We start from the raw sequence: 12,336 nt of genomic DNA, 5'->3' as shown, positions 1-12,336 counted from the left end.
CGCCCTGCCTGGGCTCCCCGCCAGCGGAGACGGGCATCCAGGGCAAGGCATCGCACCAACGTGCCGCTCTCGCGACGGGCTGTACCCTGCCCCCGAATCGCCGGCGTCTCTCCGTCCGCTGGGATGCTGGCTGAGACGACCCAGCGCAGATGGACGCGGCCACCGCGGGGATCCCGCTCCTCCTGCCCCGCTCGCGGCCGCCCCGTCCCTCTCCGTCCCCTCGGTGCAGCACCGACGACAGCCTTCCCCCGGGAGACGCAGGTGTTTCAACAGGATCCGTGCCAAAGAGCCAGGGAGGAGACGAAGGTTTCTGTATCCCGCAGCAGGGACTGGGAATGATTTAGGAAACGAAATGCAAGGCCAGGCGGTGCCCGGCAAACATGGCGTGCTAACAAGATGCGTGTTAACCGAGCGATGTCCAGGCTGCAGCCTGCTGAGGGACCTGCAGCTGACGGTTTAAGAAGTTGTGCCCCAGGCGCTGGCACCGCCGGGCTCGGTACCACAGGAGCTGGTGCCCACCAGCACGAAGGAAGACCGAGCGTCCTAAAGCCCAACCTGCAGCAGCCAGAGAGCCGTAAAAGCTGGGGTCTCGCCCGTGCTGTGCGCTCATACCCGGGGTAGCAGAAGGGAGGAACAACTCCCCGGGACGATGTTGGGAGCTGGGTACCAGGGCTGTGTCGGTCCCCTGTGGGACAGGGCCATTCGGATGGCCCTCGGTGCAGGCGGAGGCGTCCCGGCCTCTTGAGGAGCAGAGGATGCTCCAGCTGCCAGGGGAACGGGCGCACACAGGCCCTGCTAAATCCAGCCCGTGCCGATCTCCCCACAAATACGGCCCAGCAGTTTGAGAAAGCAACGCGAGGTCTCAAAGCAGAAGTCCCCAGTCCTTAAAAAAACCCGGGCACCCTCCAAAAGCTCTGTCGGCAGCAGCGCTGCAAGCATCAGCCCCTTCTCAGCCCTTGGTTTTACACAAAATGGTTGCCTGAAGTTCGCCTCTGCTCTCACACGCTGTTTGGGTGCTCCCGCTCCCGCTGTAGCTCCCCTGGTTGCTGCAGCACACAGCCTCGCGCTGCAGAGCAAAACCCAGGCTGGCACTCGGTTTGAAATTGCGTCTTCCCCGCGGTGAGGCTGAGCCCCCTCGCTTCTCCCCCGAAGGACGCAGCAATGGCTGCCCATCGCCGTCGGTGGTTCAAGTCCGCAGCCCCAGCCCAGCGCTGCGCTGGGTGGGCATCCCAGGAGGGACAGCGAGGAGAATCACAGAGTCACAGAATCGCTTAGGTTGGAAAAGACCCGTAAGATCATCGAGTCCAACCGTTAACCCAGCGCTGCCAAGGCCACCACTAAACCATGTCCCCAAGCACCACATCTCCCCGGCTTTTAAATCCCCCCAGGGACGGGGACTCAGCCCCTGCCCTGGGCAGCCTGGGCCAGGGCCTGACAGCCCTTTGGGGAAGAAGTTTTTCCCAATACCCAACCCAAACCTGCCCTGGCGCAGCTTGAGGCCGTTCCCTCTCGTCCCATCGCTTGTTCCTGGGGAGAAGAGACCGACCCCCCCGGCTCCAGCCTCCTTTCAGGCCGTTGCAGAGAGCGATGAGGGCTCCCCTCAGCCTCCTCTTCTCCAGGCTGAGCCCCCCCAGCTCCCCCAGCCGCTCCTCCCCAGCCTTGGGCTCCAGCCCCTGCCCCAGCCTCGCTGCCCTGCTCTGGCCACGCTCCAGCCCCTCCATGGCCGCCTTGGGGTGAGGGGCCCAGCGCTGAGCACAGCATTCGAGGGGCGGCCTCCCCAGTGCCCAGCACAGGGGGACCATCCCTGCCCTGCTCCTGCTGGCCACACTGTTCCTGATACAAGCCAGGGTGCCACTGGCCCTCTTGGCCACCTGGGCACACTGCTGGCTCATGTTCAGCGGCTGTGGACCAGCACCCCCAGGCCCTTTCCCGCCAGGCAGCTCCTAGCCACTCCTCCCCAAACCAGTCCAGCTGTGCCAATGTCCAACTGGTGCGAATGGGTTCTGGCCAGGGGACCTGGGAGGATTTCTGCCTCAGTGAGGGGCAGCTGGGAGGGCTCCTGGCTTTTCCATCTCTACATCTGCTATTGAGCCTGTTCCTGCCTTTAGATGGGAACACCCACCCAGGCGAGGGTCTGGCCCTGGAGGAGATGGGCTCTGAGGAGGCGAGATGACCACCGCAGCCTTCCCAGCATCCAGGCTTCGTCTTCCTCGCTGTCTCCTTTGCAGGGACGTGGTGGAGGAGCTGGCAAGCAGGAGCAGCAGAGCCAAGCCTGACCCCGTCCCACGTCACGCTGATGCAGGTAGCACGGAGAGGACAGGGAAGCAAATTTGCTTGGCATAAGCAATAGCACAGTTTGTACTCATCTAAACTTCCTTTTTTTGTTTTTCCCAAAATAACTTAAGCCTTCTTGTCCAGCTCGAACCAGATTTGACAGGGGACTGGAGATGTCCAAGATATTAAGTACTTGCAGCTGCCATGGCGAGGGATTATGCGCAGAGGAGGGATCTCCCTTTGAACGTGACGCTGGAGAACTCGCACCGGGTGGTCGGGGCGTTTCTCCCAGAAACGCACCCCTTCAGGCAACGCCCGGACCTCTGATCCGAGTCCGGTTGTGCGACTGTGGGGACCCTGGCTTTGCTGGAGCCAGATTTGCCCTTGGTGGGGAAGGTCGGGATGGCTCCTGCGATGGAGCTGGCTGAAGGACGGTCTCCCCGTCCCCACAGCATCAGCGTGGCAAGGGGCAGCTCGCAGCCGCCTTGGACATGCGCGTGTGCAACCTCTGCTCTCCGTGGGACCACGGAAAGGTCCTCCAGGACCCCTGTCTTCGCTGAGGCAAGCTGGCCACAGAGTTTTCCTCTCTGGTTTAACCCCAGGGCAAGGCATCGCGGCTGGGGAGCTGAGTGGGCTGGACAGGCAGGGCTGGAGAGGTTTCCCAGCAGGGAGCGGATCCAGAATGGTGCTGTGGACGCTGGCCAGAGCAAGCTGTGCTCTGGGTTTCTCCTCCCTTGCCTGGGAGGGGACAAGCCACAGCCCTTCCCCGAGGGGCTGTCCCCCAATTCAGGCCCAGCAATGGGGGGGTTATTTGGCTCACCCCCCCCAGCCCTGGCTCCTCCTGCTCCCGGGGGACGCAGAGCTCACTGCAGCATCAGCTCCCCGCTGCCTGCACACCGCAGCAGGGTGGTCCTGCCCCGGAGCTGCCCTCCGCTGCGCCATGGACACCTCCACCCTCCTCTGTTCAATATCTTCATCGATGATCGGGACGAGGGGATCGAGGGCACCCTCAGCCAGTTTGCAGAGGACACCCAGTCGGGCGGGAGCGTTGATCTGCCGGGGGGCAGGGAGGCTCTGCAGAGGGCCCTGGCCAGGCTGGGTCGATGGGCCCAGGCACTGGGTGAGGGGCAGCAAGGCTCAGGGCCGGGTCCTGCACTGGGGGCACAACAACCCCAGGCACCGCTGCAGGCGTGGGGAGGAGCGGCTGGGAGCTGCCCGGCGGGAAAGGGCCTGGGGGTGCTGGTCGACAGCCGCTGAACACGAGCCAGCAGTGTGCCCAGGTGGCCAAGAGGGCCAGTGGCATCCTGGCTTGTATCAGGAACGGTGTGGCCAGCAGGAGCAGGGCAGGGATGGTCCCCCTGTGCTGGGCACTGGGGAGGCCGCCCCTCGAATGCTGTGCTCAGCGCTGGGCCCCTCACCCCAAGGCGGCCATGGAGGGGCTGGAGCGTGGCCAGAGCAGGGCAGCGAGGCTGGGGCAGGGGCTGGAGCCCAAGGCTGGGGAGGAGCGGCTGGGGGAGCTGGGGGGGCTCAGCCTGGAGAAGAGGAGGCTGAGGGGAGCCCTCATCGCTCTCTGCAACGGCCTGAAAGGAGGCTGGAGCCGGGGGGGTCGGTCTCTTCTCCCCAGGAACAAGCGATGGGACGAGAGGGAACGGCCTCAAGCTGCGCCAGGGCAGGTTTGGGTTGGGTATTGGGAAAAACTTCTTCCCCAAAGGGCTGTCAGGCCCTGGCCCAGGCTGCCCAGGGCAGGGGCTGAGTCCCCATCCCTGGGGGGATTTAAAAGCCGGGGAGATGTGGTGCTTGGGGACATGGTTTAGTGGTGGCCTTGGCAGCGCTGGGTTAACGGTTGGACTCGATCTCAGAGTTCTTTTCCAACCTAAGCAATTCTACAAGGCGAGCAGCACGGAGCTTCCCTGCGTTATCGTTATTGCGTGGACGGGAGCAGGTTTCGGCCTCGGCACCCGCAGGCGAATGGCTGTTGCCATGACAGAGTGCAGCCCGGCGCGCTGCATTCCCAGCACCACGGCTTCCCCAGCCCCCTCCAGCGCCATCCTCCCAAAAGGACAACCCTCCCCCAACTCACCCAGCGCAACACCCCCCTTTCGCCTGTCCTCAACCCCCCTCTCACCCCAGCTTACACCCAGAAAAGCCAGGAGCCCCGGCACAAGCCAGAGCAAGGCAGGGGCCCCCCGCTTTGTTGGTGAGCACCCCCTGTCCCGCTGCCAGCCTCTGCCACGGCTCTCGACTCCCTCCCCAGCTCCTGGGTGGAAAATGCTGGTTTCCATCTTCAGGATAAGGAGCAGACAGTTTCCCCCCCCCACCAAGTAACACCTTGGCAACAGCGTAGGCGTTGCAAGAGTCATCGCCCGGCTTCCTCAGGCCAAGGAAATCACATTAGCTCCATCAAATTTAAACTTCCAGTCAGCGGGAAAAGAGCCAAAAGATACCGAGGCTTTTCCCTAGGCCGGGCGCTCTCCAGTTACGCAGGGGGAGGGCAAAGCTTGCGGCAGGCCGGGGCTGAAAAGGTGGTTCCTGTTTCTTCTGCAGGCGGCGAGGCGGCTGCGTTTGCACTGCGACTTCCTGAGCGGAGGCCGCCGCTTGTGACACGCACTAGGGATGAAACGCAACACCCCGCGGGGTGCGCGTACAGCCGGCCCCCCGCTGCTTCGGGCCTGGGGAGCGGCGGGTTAAATACGCCACGGAACAGCCCGTTTCCTCCAACGGTACTCGCGCTTTTTCGCCTGTTTTCTTCTGAAAAGCACGGTGCAGACGCGATGCGGGTCTACGATAACACGACGGCAGGGCGTTCTCTGCTAGCGGACACGACTACAGGCTACGACACAGCTATCACTTGAAGGCTGGTACGCAAGAGAACAAGTAACAGAATCAAAATTTTTACTCTGTTAAAATAGCACTCTTTACAGTTGGTTCTGTTCACTACAACTGTCTCAAAACAGCCCCTGCGTGCAAACAGATACCTCGCAGCCTACGCAAACCAGAATGCAGACAGGAAACACAGCGCATCTCACCGCAAGTATGACCTACCCACAATTCCCACAAGACTGAACCCAGTCCCAAACGTGGAGGGAACCGTCGCTCGCTGCTGACAGCAAAGTTCTTGGTTTCTGCGGGTGCCACGTGTGCGCTGTGACCAGGGGAGGGTCTCCGCTGCTGCCCGCTCCGCCGAACGCGTGGCCTTTGTGAATAAAAACCGGCTCCGCTTCCCTGCCAGAGCTGTCCCAGCTCCGCGCGTCATACACGTGCACGGTCCCGTCAAAACCTTGAAGAAAAGGAAATCGGAGAGACCGCAGAATTAAATTGCTTGTTCTAGTCCCCTCGGGCTCCCGCTCACCTCCTCGCAGGGCTGCTGAGGCAGAAACGAGGACAAAGGCCCAGGCGGCAAAGCTGTGACAGCAGAGCATCCAAGCCTCCCAGGAGCGTGTCTCAAGCTAACAGCTGCCGGGGAGAACACGGGCCAGATCCAAAAAGCCTGCAAATTCGCTAGCCTGAATTTGCAACGCTCTGGCCAAGAGGCAGCCCTGCAGCCCAGCCGGTCTTATCAGCACAGTAGCCCTGCGGCCAGGCCGTCACTGGCACTATCAGGGCAGCATTTGCTAAGAGCTTGGGGTCTTTGTTCTCCCAGGAGGGAAGCGGGAGTCCCCCAGAACCCATCCAGGCCCCTTCTGTGGTTGCTGGAGAGAGGCAGCTGCAAGGACGATCAGCTCGCATCTCTGCCGGCTCCAGAAGGAGCTCTGAACTACCTGTGTTTAAAGTGGGGCGAGCTGGGCCTCGATAGAAATGCAGATCAAAAAAGCATCCAGAAAAGGAGATCTCTGCCCAAAGCGCTTACCTGAAACGGCAAGGCAGCCTTCCAGAGCCGGAGCCCAGGAGACGCAGAGGAACTCCGCACCTGAGCCAGGAGGGGGAACTCTGCACTTCGCCGAGGCCAAGGACTCGGAGGTTTTTCTTACGTCTGTTAGAGTGAGGAGCCCTCCGCTCGAGAGGCGAGCTACAGGCTGGGAGCTTGAGTCAGAGCCTTGAGGTCCGCGCCCGACTCCCATGCACCACCGCTCGCCACATGGCGCCGAGGGGACGGACGCAGCCTCCAAGGGACTCCGCGGCTGCCGGAGGTCAGCCAGGCACAGCTGCCCCTTGGCACAGCAGAGGAGCAACGTGTTGCAGTCCAGGAACGCCAGGCCGCTGAGCTCCTCGCTGTTTCTGGAGGCTAGAAAAGAGAGGCAGATCTCGGATGCCATGAGGAGCATTTGCATGATTTCCCTGCTGCAATCCTTCCTGAGAAAGCAGATTTCTAGCCTTGTCCCTGGAAGTGGCTGCCAAGCAATGCTAGTTCGTTCTTCAAGAGAGCCAGCGGCAGAGACCGACAGCTTGCTCGGGAATTATTCCTGCACAGGATCCCTCAAAAGGTGGTTAACACCCGTGCAGAGGAGAGGGGCAGGCCCACGGCTAACACCAGCTCCGGTTTTGCTCCTGACACGGACCAGGGCTCTGACAGCAGATGCCTCCAGCGCTACCCTTTGGCAGCGGGAGCCACACCAGTCCCTGTGGCATGGGGACGCAGCGGAGCCCTGCAGTGACAAACGGTTCCCTCCTTTTGCTCAGCACGCTGGGTTACAGCCGCTGGACACACACATTCTCCTCACCAGGGGCTGAGGTGCGTGGGGACGGAGCCTTACTGTGTAGGCGAAGGCAGGTGGGTCTCCAGGACCTCTCCAGGACCCCCGACAAACCAGACCTGGCTTCACCACCTCGAGGTAAGGCAGGGCTGGTTTAACGAGGCTGGCATCATCCCTCCTCTCATCCGCACGGACGGATCACAGAGAAACACAGAGCTCGCTCAGAAGTTGACGCCGATTTCAACAGCCCCAAGCGGTGTGACTCTGGGGCCAGCACCTCCCTCCCTGGGGACAACAGGCACAGCAGCCCTCCGCCAACCCAGCTCTTTGCACTGAAACCCTCTGCGGAGCTCTCGTAGGGCACAGATCTGGGGCAGAACCCTCAGAAATTACTGTCGTGGGAGGAGTGCGAAGCTGGAGCCGGACCAGAGCACAGTAACCTCTCTCCTCAATACAGCATACAAATATCTTTAAAATATCTTTACCAATATCTACCAAATATCTGAATACCCTTTGGCACTTGTCTGAAAGTACCCACCCAGGGAAACGTTTGCCGCTTGAGCAGTTACCCTTGCTTTGACCCAACTCCAGCTTTCCAAAATCGGACGTTAGACTTGGTTTGAATACCTGCCGTGTAGACATTTTTCCTCGATTCGACCTCTGTAACTTGGACGCTGTTGAGCCTTGAGCCGTGAAGGACCCATGGGGCTTTGGCCGAAATGGTTGCAATTTTAGCCCAAGGTTGCCCAGTGCCGTTTTCTGTAGGTATGGCACTTACAGCTTTAATAACATCTATTTGAAAGAGAGGTAAGCAGTTGTAAAACAGAGCAGGAGTCCAGTAATCCACAAGATTAAGCTGTTTCACAAAGATGCCTCGCAAAGCTAGAAGCGACCTACTAAACCGATAAGCAATCTAATTATGACTAACCCCCTCTCCAGAATAAACCCGCTCTTCCTAACACATCCAGCAAGGACTGACAACAAACCATTTAAAATCTAGCAAAATGCATGGAAAGTTGTGAATCAAGATGTTTATTTTCAGTGAAGAAGAAAACTTCTAATAACATTTTGCACTTCCTTTCTGGTGGTTTCAAAGTATTGCACAAGAGCAGACAAAGCAATGGCAATAGTTTTCTAGAAGCAGGCAGACACAGGCTTGGACAACGGAGGGGGTTCATGGTATATACGGAAAGGTGATGTACGGAACTCTTTATTTCTAACCCTAGGAGTTATTAAGGGAACATCATGCCAACGATATGATTAGGGTTTTTGTTTGTATGCCTAAGAGCTCACAAATAAGTGGAAAGCCACTGTGCCAGGGCTAAACCTACGAATTCCCTTAGGTGGTTTGTGCCATCAACTCCATTTCTTTCCAAGCCACCAGAGCTGGTGCAGACGTTTCTGCCCTTCTCTGGCCCCTGCCACACCAAGGCCGTCACTCAGGGCTTCACTGAACGGGACTGGCACCCCTTTCCTCATGCTACGCCCAGGAAGAAGGGGAAGGTAGCGATGCTTGACGCAAGGACTACGTTGAGAAACTACTCGAGCTCAGAAACACATTCCCTTACCAGAGTCCTCTGCTGACACCTGCCAGACCTGGAGGGAGCTGTCTGGTGGTCCACTCGTCACCAGCAAGCTGAGGAAATAAAAATAACCCCACAAAACTCTTCAGGAGCAGAGAACAGCCTTTTTTCCCCGGCCTGGGACAAACTGGTTACGATGAGCACGGCTGTACTCTGCCACTCCTGCTGTGCTCAGGAGCTCCTGCCTCCAGAACTCCTCGTGCCAGGGTGCTCTACGCAGCCCAGGCAAACACAGTCCCAGGCAATGGCATTTAATTAGCACATTTTCCAAAAGCGCTAGACTAGGAACGGTGCAAGGAGCCCCAACGTAGCAACGGGGGCTTGTGTAGGAGGAGGGAGCTGAACGAGTGAAATGAATCAGCAGGAGGGAAACGTGTTTGCCTGGTCTACAATCCACAGCAGGAAAAAACAACCCTGAACCTGCATATGCAGGGACTTAGAGAGCGGTGGCAGCAGCCACTAGTATCCTGCTCTGCCTGCCGAGCACCTCCGCGCAGCGCCAAATGCAGAAGGAAGGGATGGAAAAGGCAGAGCAAGGAAGCCGTACAGCCCCCGCTGCTCACAAGTGGGGCAGGGAGGGATCCCTGGTGAGCCAGCATCAACGTCAGCAGCCCCTGCGGTTCGCTTCTGGAAGAAGCTGAGGATTCAAGTTATCCAGCAGCAGCTTCGGTTTCCCTGCCAGCTGCTCCACAAGACACATCACTGCAGCTTTCGGGACCGCAGCAGCGGGGTGCACCCTGTTTTGCTGAGCAGCCCAACGGATGGCTCCTCTCCAAACACCATGATGGGGTTCTGGGAAGACCACTACGTGTCACTGGCCAGCAAATCCCCACTCCGACTCACGCTGCTCTCAGAGCTGGCAGGATTGCTCAGCTGGGTTGGGAAGCAGGCAAGGAAAAGGAGCTCTCTCTCAGTGGACAAGCCCCCCCTCCATCTCCAATACACCCTGGAAGGACCCTGTGGCCGTACCTGGTGTCCGGCACGTGTTTCAGGCTGTACACCGGGCGGTTTGAAAATCCACCACATTCCACCTTGAAATCTCTCTCTGGACACAGACCCTAGAAATCAGAGGCAAAGTAATTTCTTCACACTTAGTGGTGCAGAACTTGGTGGGGTCAGTTACCATGAACGAAGACAGAGACACGAGACACACTCTCGCTTGGTAAATGCTCCAGTAATGCCTATTCCAACAGGAGCTACAGGATTGAAGGATCCCAAAATAGTTAGAGGGAAAAAAAATATGGAGAAAGCTCCTGCCAAGAGCTCTGTTTGGGTTTGTTGCCATCCGTTCACGTCTGGCTCGGGAGCTTTCTGCTTACCCAGTGACCAAACACCACCTTCGACTCTAGCGTAGAGGTCACCCACCCAAGGGCCAACAGCGCTGGTCAGCAGCGTGGTGCCCCAGGCTCGGCCATCTCAGCCAGTCCCTTCTTCGTTTGCCTTCATGTCCTCATCCGTCCTATTTCCCCATGAAACGCCTTCATTCACGCATCTGGAGATGAAGTTTTCATGGCACAAGCTGCCTAGAGAGCAGCAGGATTACATGACCGGACTGCCAACCTGGTGCCAACCTGGCCAACCTGGACTGCCTACCTCAACCGCACAGCAGCCGGGTGAATGACGTGCTTTACCTTTTGACCAAAGCTGCTCAAAACCTGGCCAGGTCCTTGTCAGAGCAACTGAGACCCGGTGACAGCTTGTGAAGCCCAGGACAGGCCAGCCCGGTCTCTGAAGACACCAGGCCATGGAGGACAGAGCGACCCAGTGCCACCCTGGCTGCAACACCCACCTGGGTCTCCTTCGCCTGCAGTGTTGGCGGTGGGAGCAGCAGCAGGATCTCGTTCCCGCCGGACTGACCGTACCCGGCTACGCAGACACCTTGGAGGTGGGGGATGAAGAACCAGGGACACGGTGAGGGATGTCCCCCCCGTCCCTGAACCAGACCCCTGAGTCTGCTCCATCCTGAACCCTGGACCCAGAGCTGGACCCCTGCGTCTGCTCCGTCCTGAACCCAGACCTAGGCCCAGAGCCAGACCCCTGAGCCTTCTCCGTCCTGAACCCAGACCCAGAGCTGGACCCCTGAGCCTGCTCCGTCCTGAACCCAGACCCAGACCCGGACCCCTGAGCCTGCTCCATCCTGAACCCAGACCCAGGCCCAGAGCTGGACCCTGGCGTCTGCTCTGTCCTGAACCCAGACTCAGACCCAGACCCCCAAGCCTGCTCCATCCTGAACCCAGATCCAGGCCTAGAGCTGGACCCCCACGTCTGCTCCGTCCTGAACCCAGGCCCAGAGCCAGACCCCTGAGCCTGCTCCATCCTGAACCCAGATCCAGACCCGGACCCCTGAGCCTGCTCCGTCCTGAACCCAGACCCAGGCCCAGAGCCGGACCCCCGCGTCTGCTCCGCCCTGAACCCAGACGCAGGCCCAGAGCCAGACCCCCGAGCCTGCTCCGTCCTGAACCCACAGCCCCGGCTCACCCCCAGCCCCTAGGCCCCGCGCTCCCGGGATCGCGGCCCCGCACCTTGGCCTCCCCTCCGGCCCCCTGGCCCGGCCCGACCCCGTGGCCTCCCCTCTCCCCGCCATTCCCTGGCCCCGGCCCCGCCATTTTCCCTACCCCCGTGGCCCCAGCCCCTCTCCTCCCCTCAGCGCCATCCGCCCCGGTACTCACGGTTCCCCCGGGCCCATTCGATGAGGCGGGTGGGCGCCTGGAGCTCGAAGGCGTGCAGGTCCGTGTACCTGCGGGGAGAGGGAGGGAAGGGAGGTTGGGGGGGCCGGGGGACCGAGGCCGAGGCCGAGGCCGAGGCCGGGGCCGGGGCCGGGGCTCCCTCACAGGCACAGGGACTGCAGGAGCCATTCGTCCGCCGCCTCCTCCTCCTCAGCGCCCACCGCCTCCATGGCAACACCCGCCCTCCCCGGCGCGCCTGTGACGTCACGCGGCGTCACTCAGCAGTGACGTAGCCCGGCGGGGCGGGGAGGCTCAAAACCGGTCGCGGCCGGTTGAAGGTAGCGGCTGTGAGGGAGAGCGCGGGCCACGGTCGCCTCTCTGAGGGAAAGGAGCCGAGGAGCGTGGGGTGCAGGGGGGAACCGCGTTGTTCCCGCGGGAATGAGGCCGGCGTGGGCTCCCGGCCGCCGGTGCTCCGTGGGCAGCGCGTTACCCTGCTGAGGTCCAGCCTGGCCTTGAAGGTTCCAGGGATGGGGCATCTCCCACCTCTCGGGGCAACCTGGGCCAGTGTCTCACTGCCCTCAGTGTGAAACATTTCTTCCTTCCATCCAGTCTGTGTAATAATGTGGTGCAGCTCTGTGCATCTGCTCAGGTAGCGATGGGACGAGAGGGAACGGCCTCAAGCTGCGCCAGGGCAGGTTTGGGTTGGGTATTGGGAAAAACTTCTTCCCCAAAGGGCTGTCAGGCCCTGGCCCAGGCTGCCCAGGGCAGGGGCTGAGTCCCCATCCCTGGGGGGATTTAAAAGCCGGGGAGATGTGGTGCTTGAGGACATGGTTTAGTGGTGGCCTTGGCAGCGCTGGGCTAACGGTTGGACTCGATGATCTTAAGGGCCTTTTCCGACCTTAATGATTCTATCATTCTGTAAATATACAGAAATATCGGTGTGCAGGTGCGGCAATACATCCAGAAGCTTCCCAAATCTTTGTAAAAGCCAGCCTACCCTCTGCCCTTCATACCAGTGCCTCTGTAACATGGTGGTTACATGCTGGTTCCATCATACAAGCTTTGCTTTCTCATTTTTGACAATTAAATATGTTGTTCTCAGGTACTTTCCTATTTTCCTGACAAGTGCTGCATATCATCACATCGACTCCGGTCCCCGCTGCCAAGAGGATGCTGCTCGAA

At 60.0% G+C, this 12,336-nt stretch overlaps 1 protein-coding gene across 1 annotated transcript; it reads right to left on the bottom strand.

Moving 5' to 3' along the window:
• Positions 1 to 5,144: 5,144 nt before the first annotated feature.
• On the bottom strand, positions 5,145 to 11,466 carry WDR73 (WD repeat domain 73). Its single transcript, XM_087758848.1, has 8 exons — positions 11,320 to 11,466; positions 11,158 to 11,225; positions 10,278 to 10,366; positions 9,458 to 9,546; positions 8,474 to 8,541; positions 7,533 to 7,697; positions 6,122 to 6,496; positions 5,145 to 5,551 (listed from the first exon to the last, which is right to left on the bottom strand). The coding sequence occupies exons 1-8, from the start codon at positions 11,382 to 11,384 to the stop codon at positions 5,313 to 5,315; spliced, it is 1,158 nt and encodes a 385-aa protein (XP_087614974.1). The 5' UTR covers positions 11,385 to 11,466; the 3' UTR covers positions 5,145 to 5,312.
• Positions 11,467 to 12,336: the final 870 nt, after the last annotated feature.

This window comes from Nipponia nippon, unplaced genomic scaffold (genome assembly GCF_047370975.1).
Source record: "Nipponia nippon isolate SJK-2023a ecotype South Korea unplaced genomic scaffold, ASM4737097v1 scaffold_2, whole genome shotgun sequence".
Taxonomy (NCBI): Eukaryota; Metazoa; Chordata; class Aves; order Pelecaniformes; family Threskiornithidae; genus Nipponia; species Nipponia nippon.
Note: the sequence above shows the minus strand (reverse complement) of the source record. Positions and strands in the feature narration are given on the sequence as shown.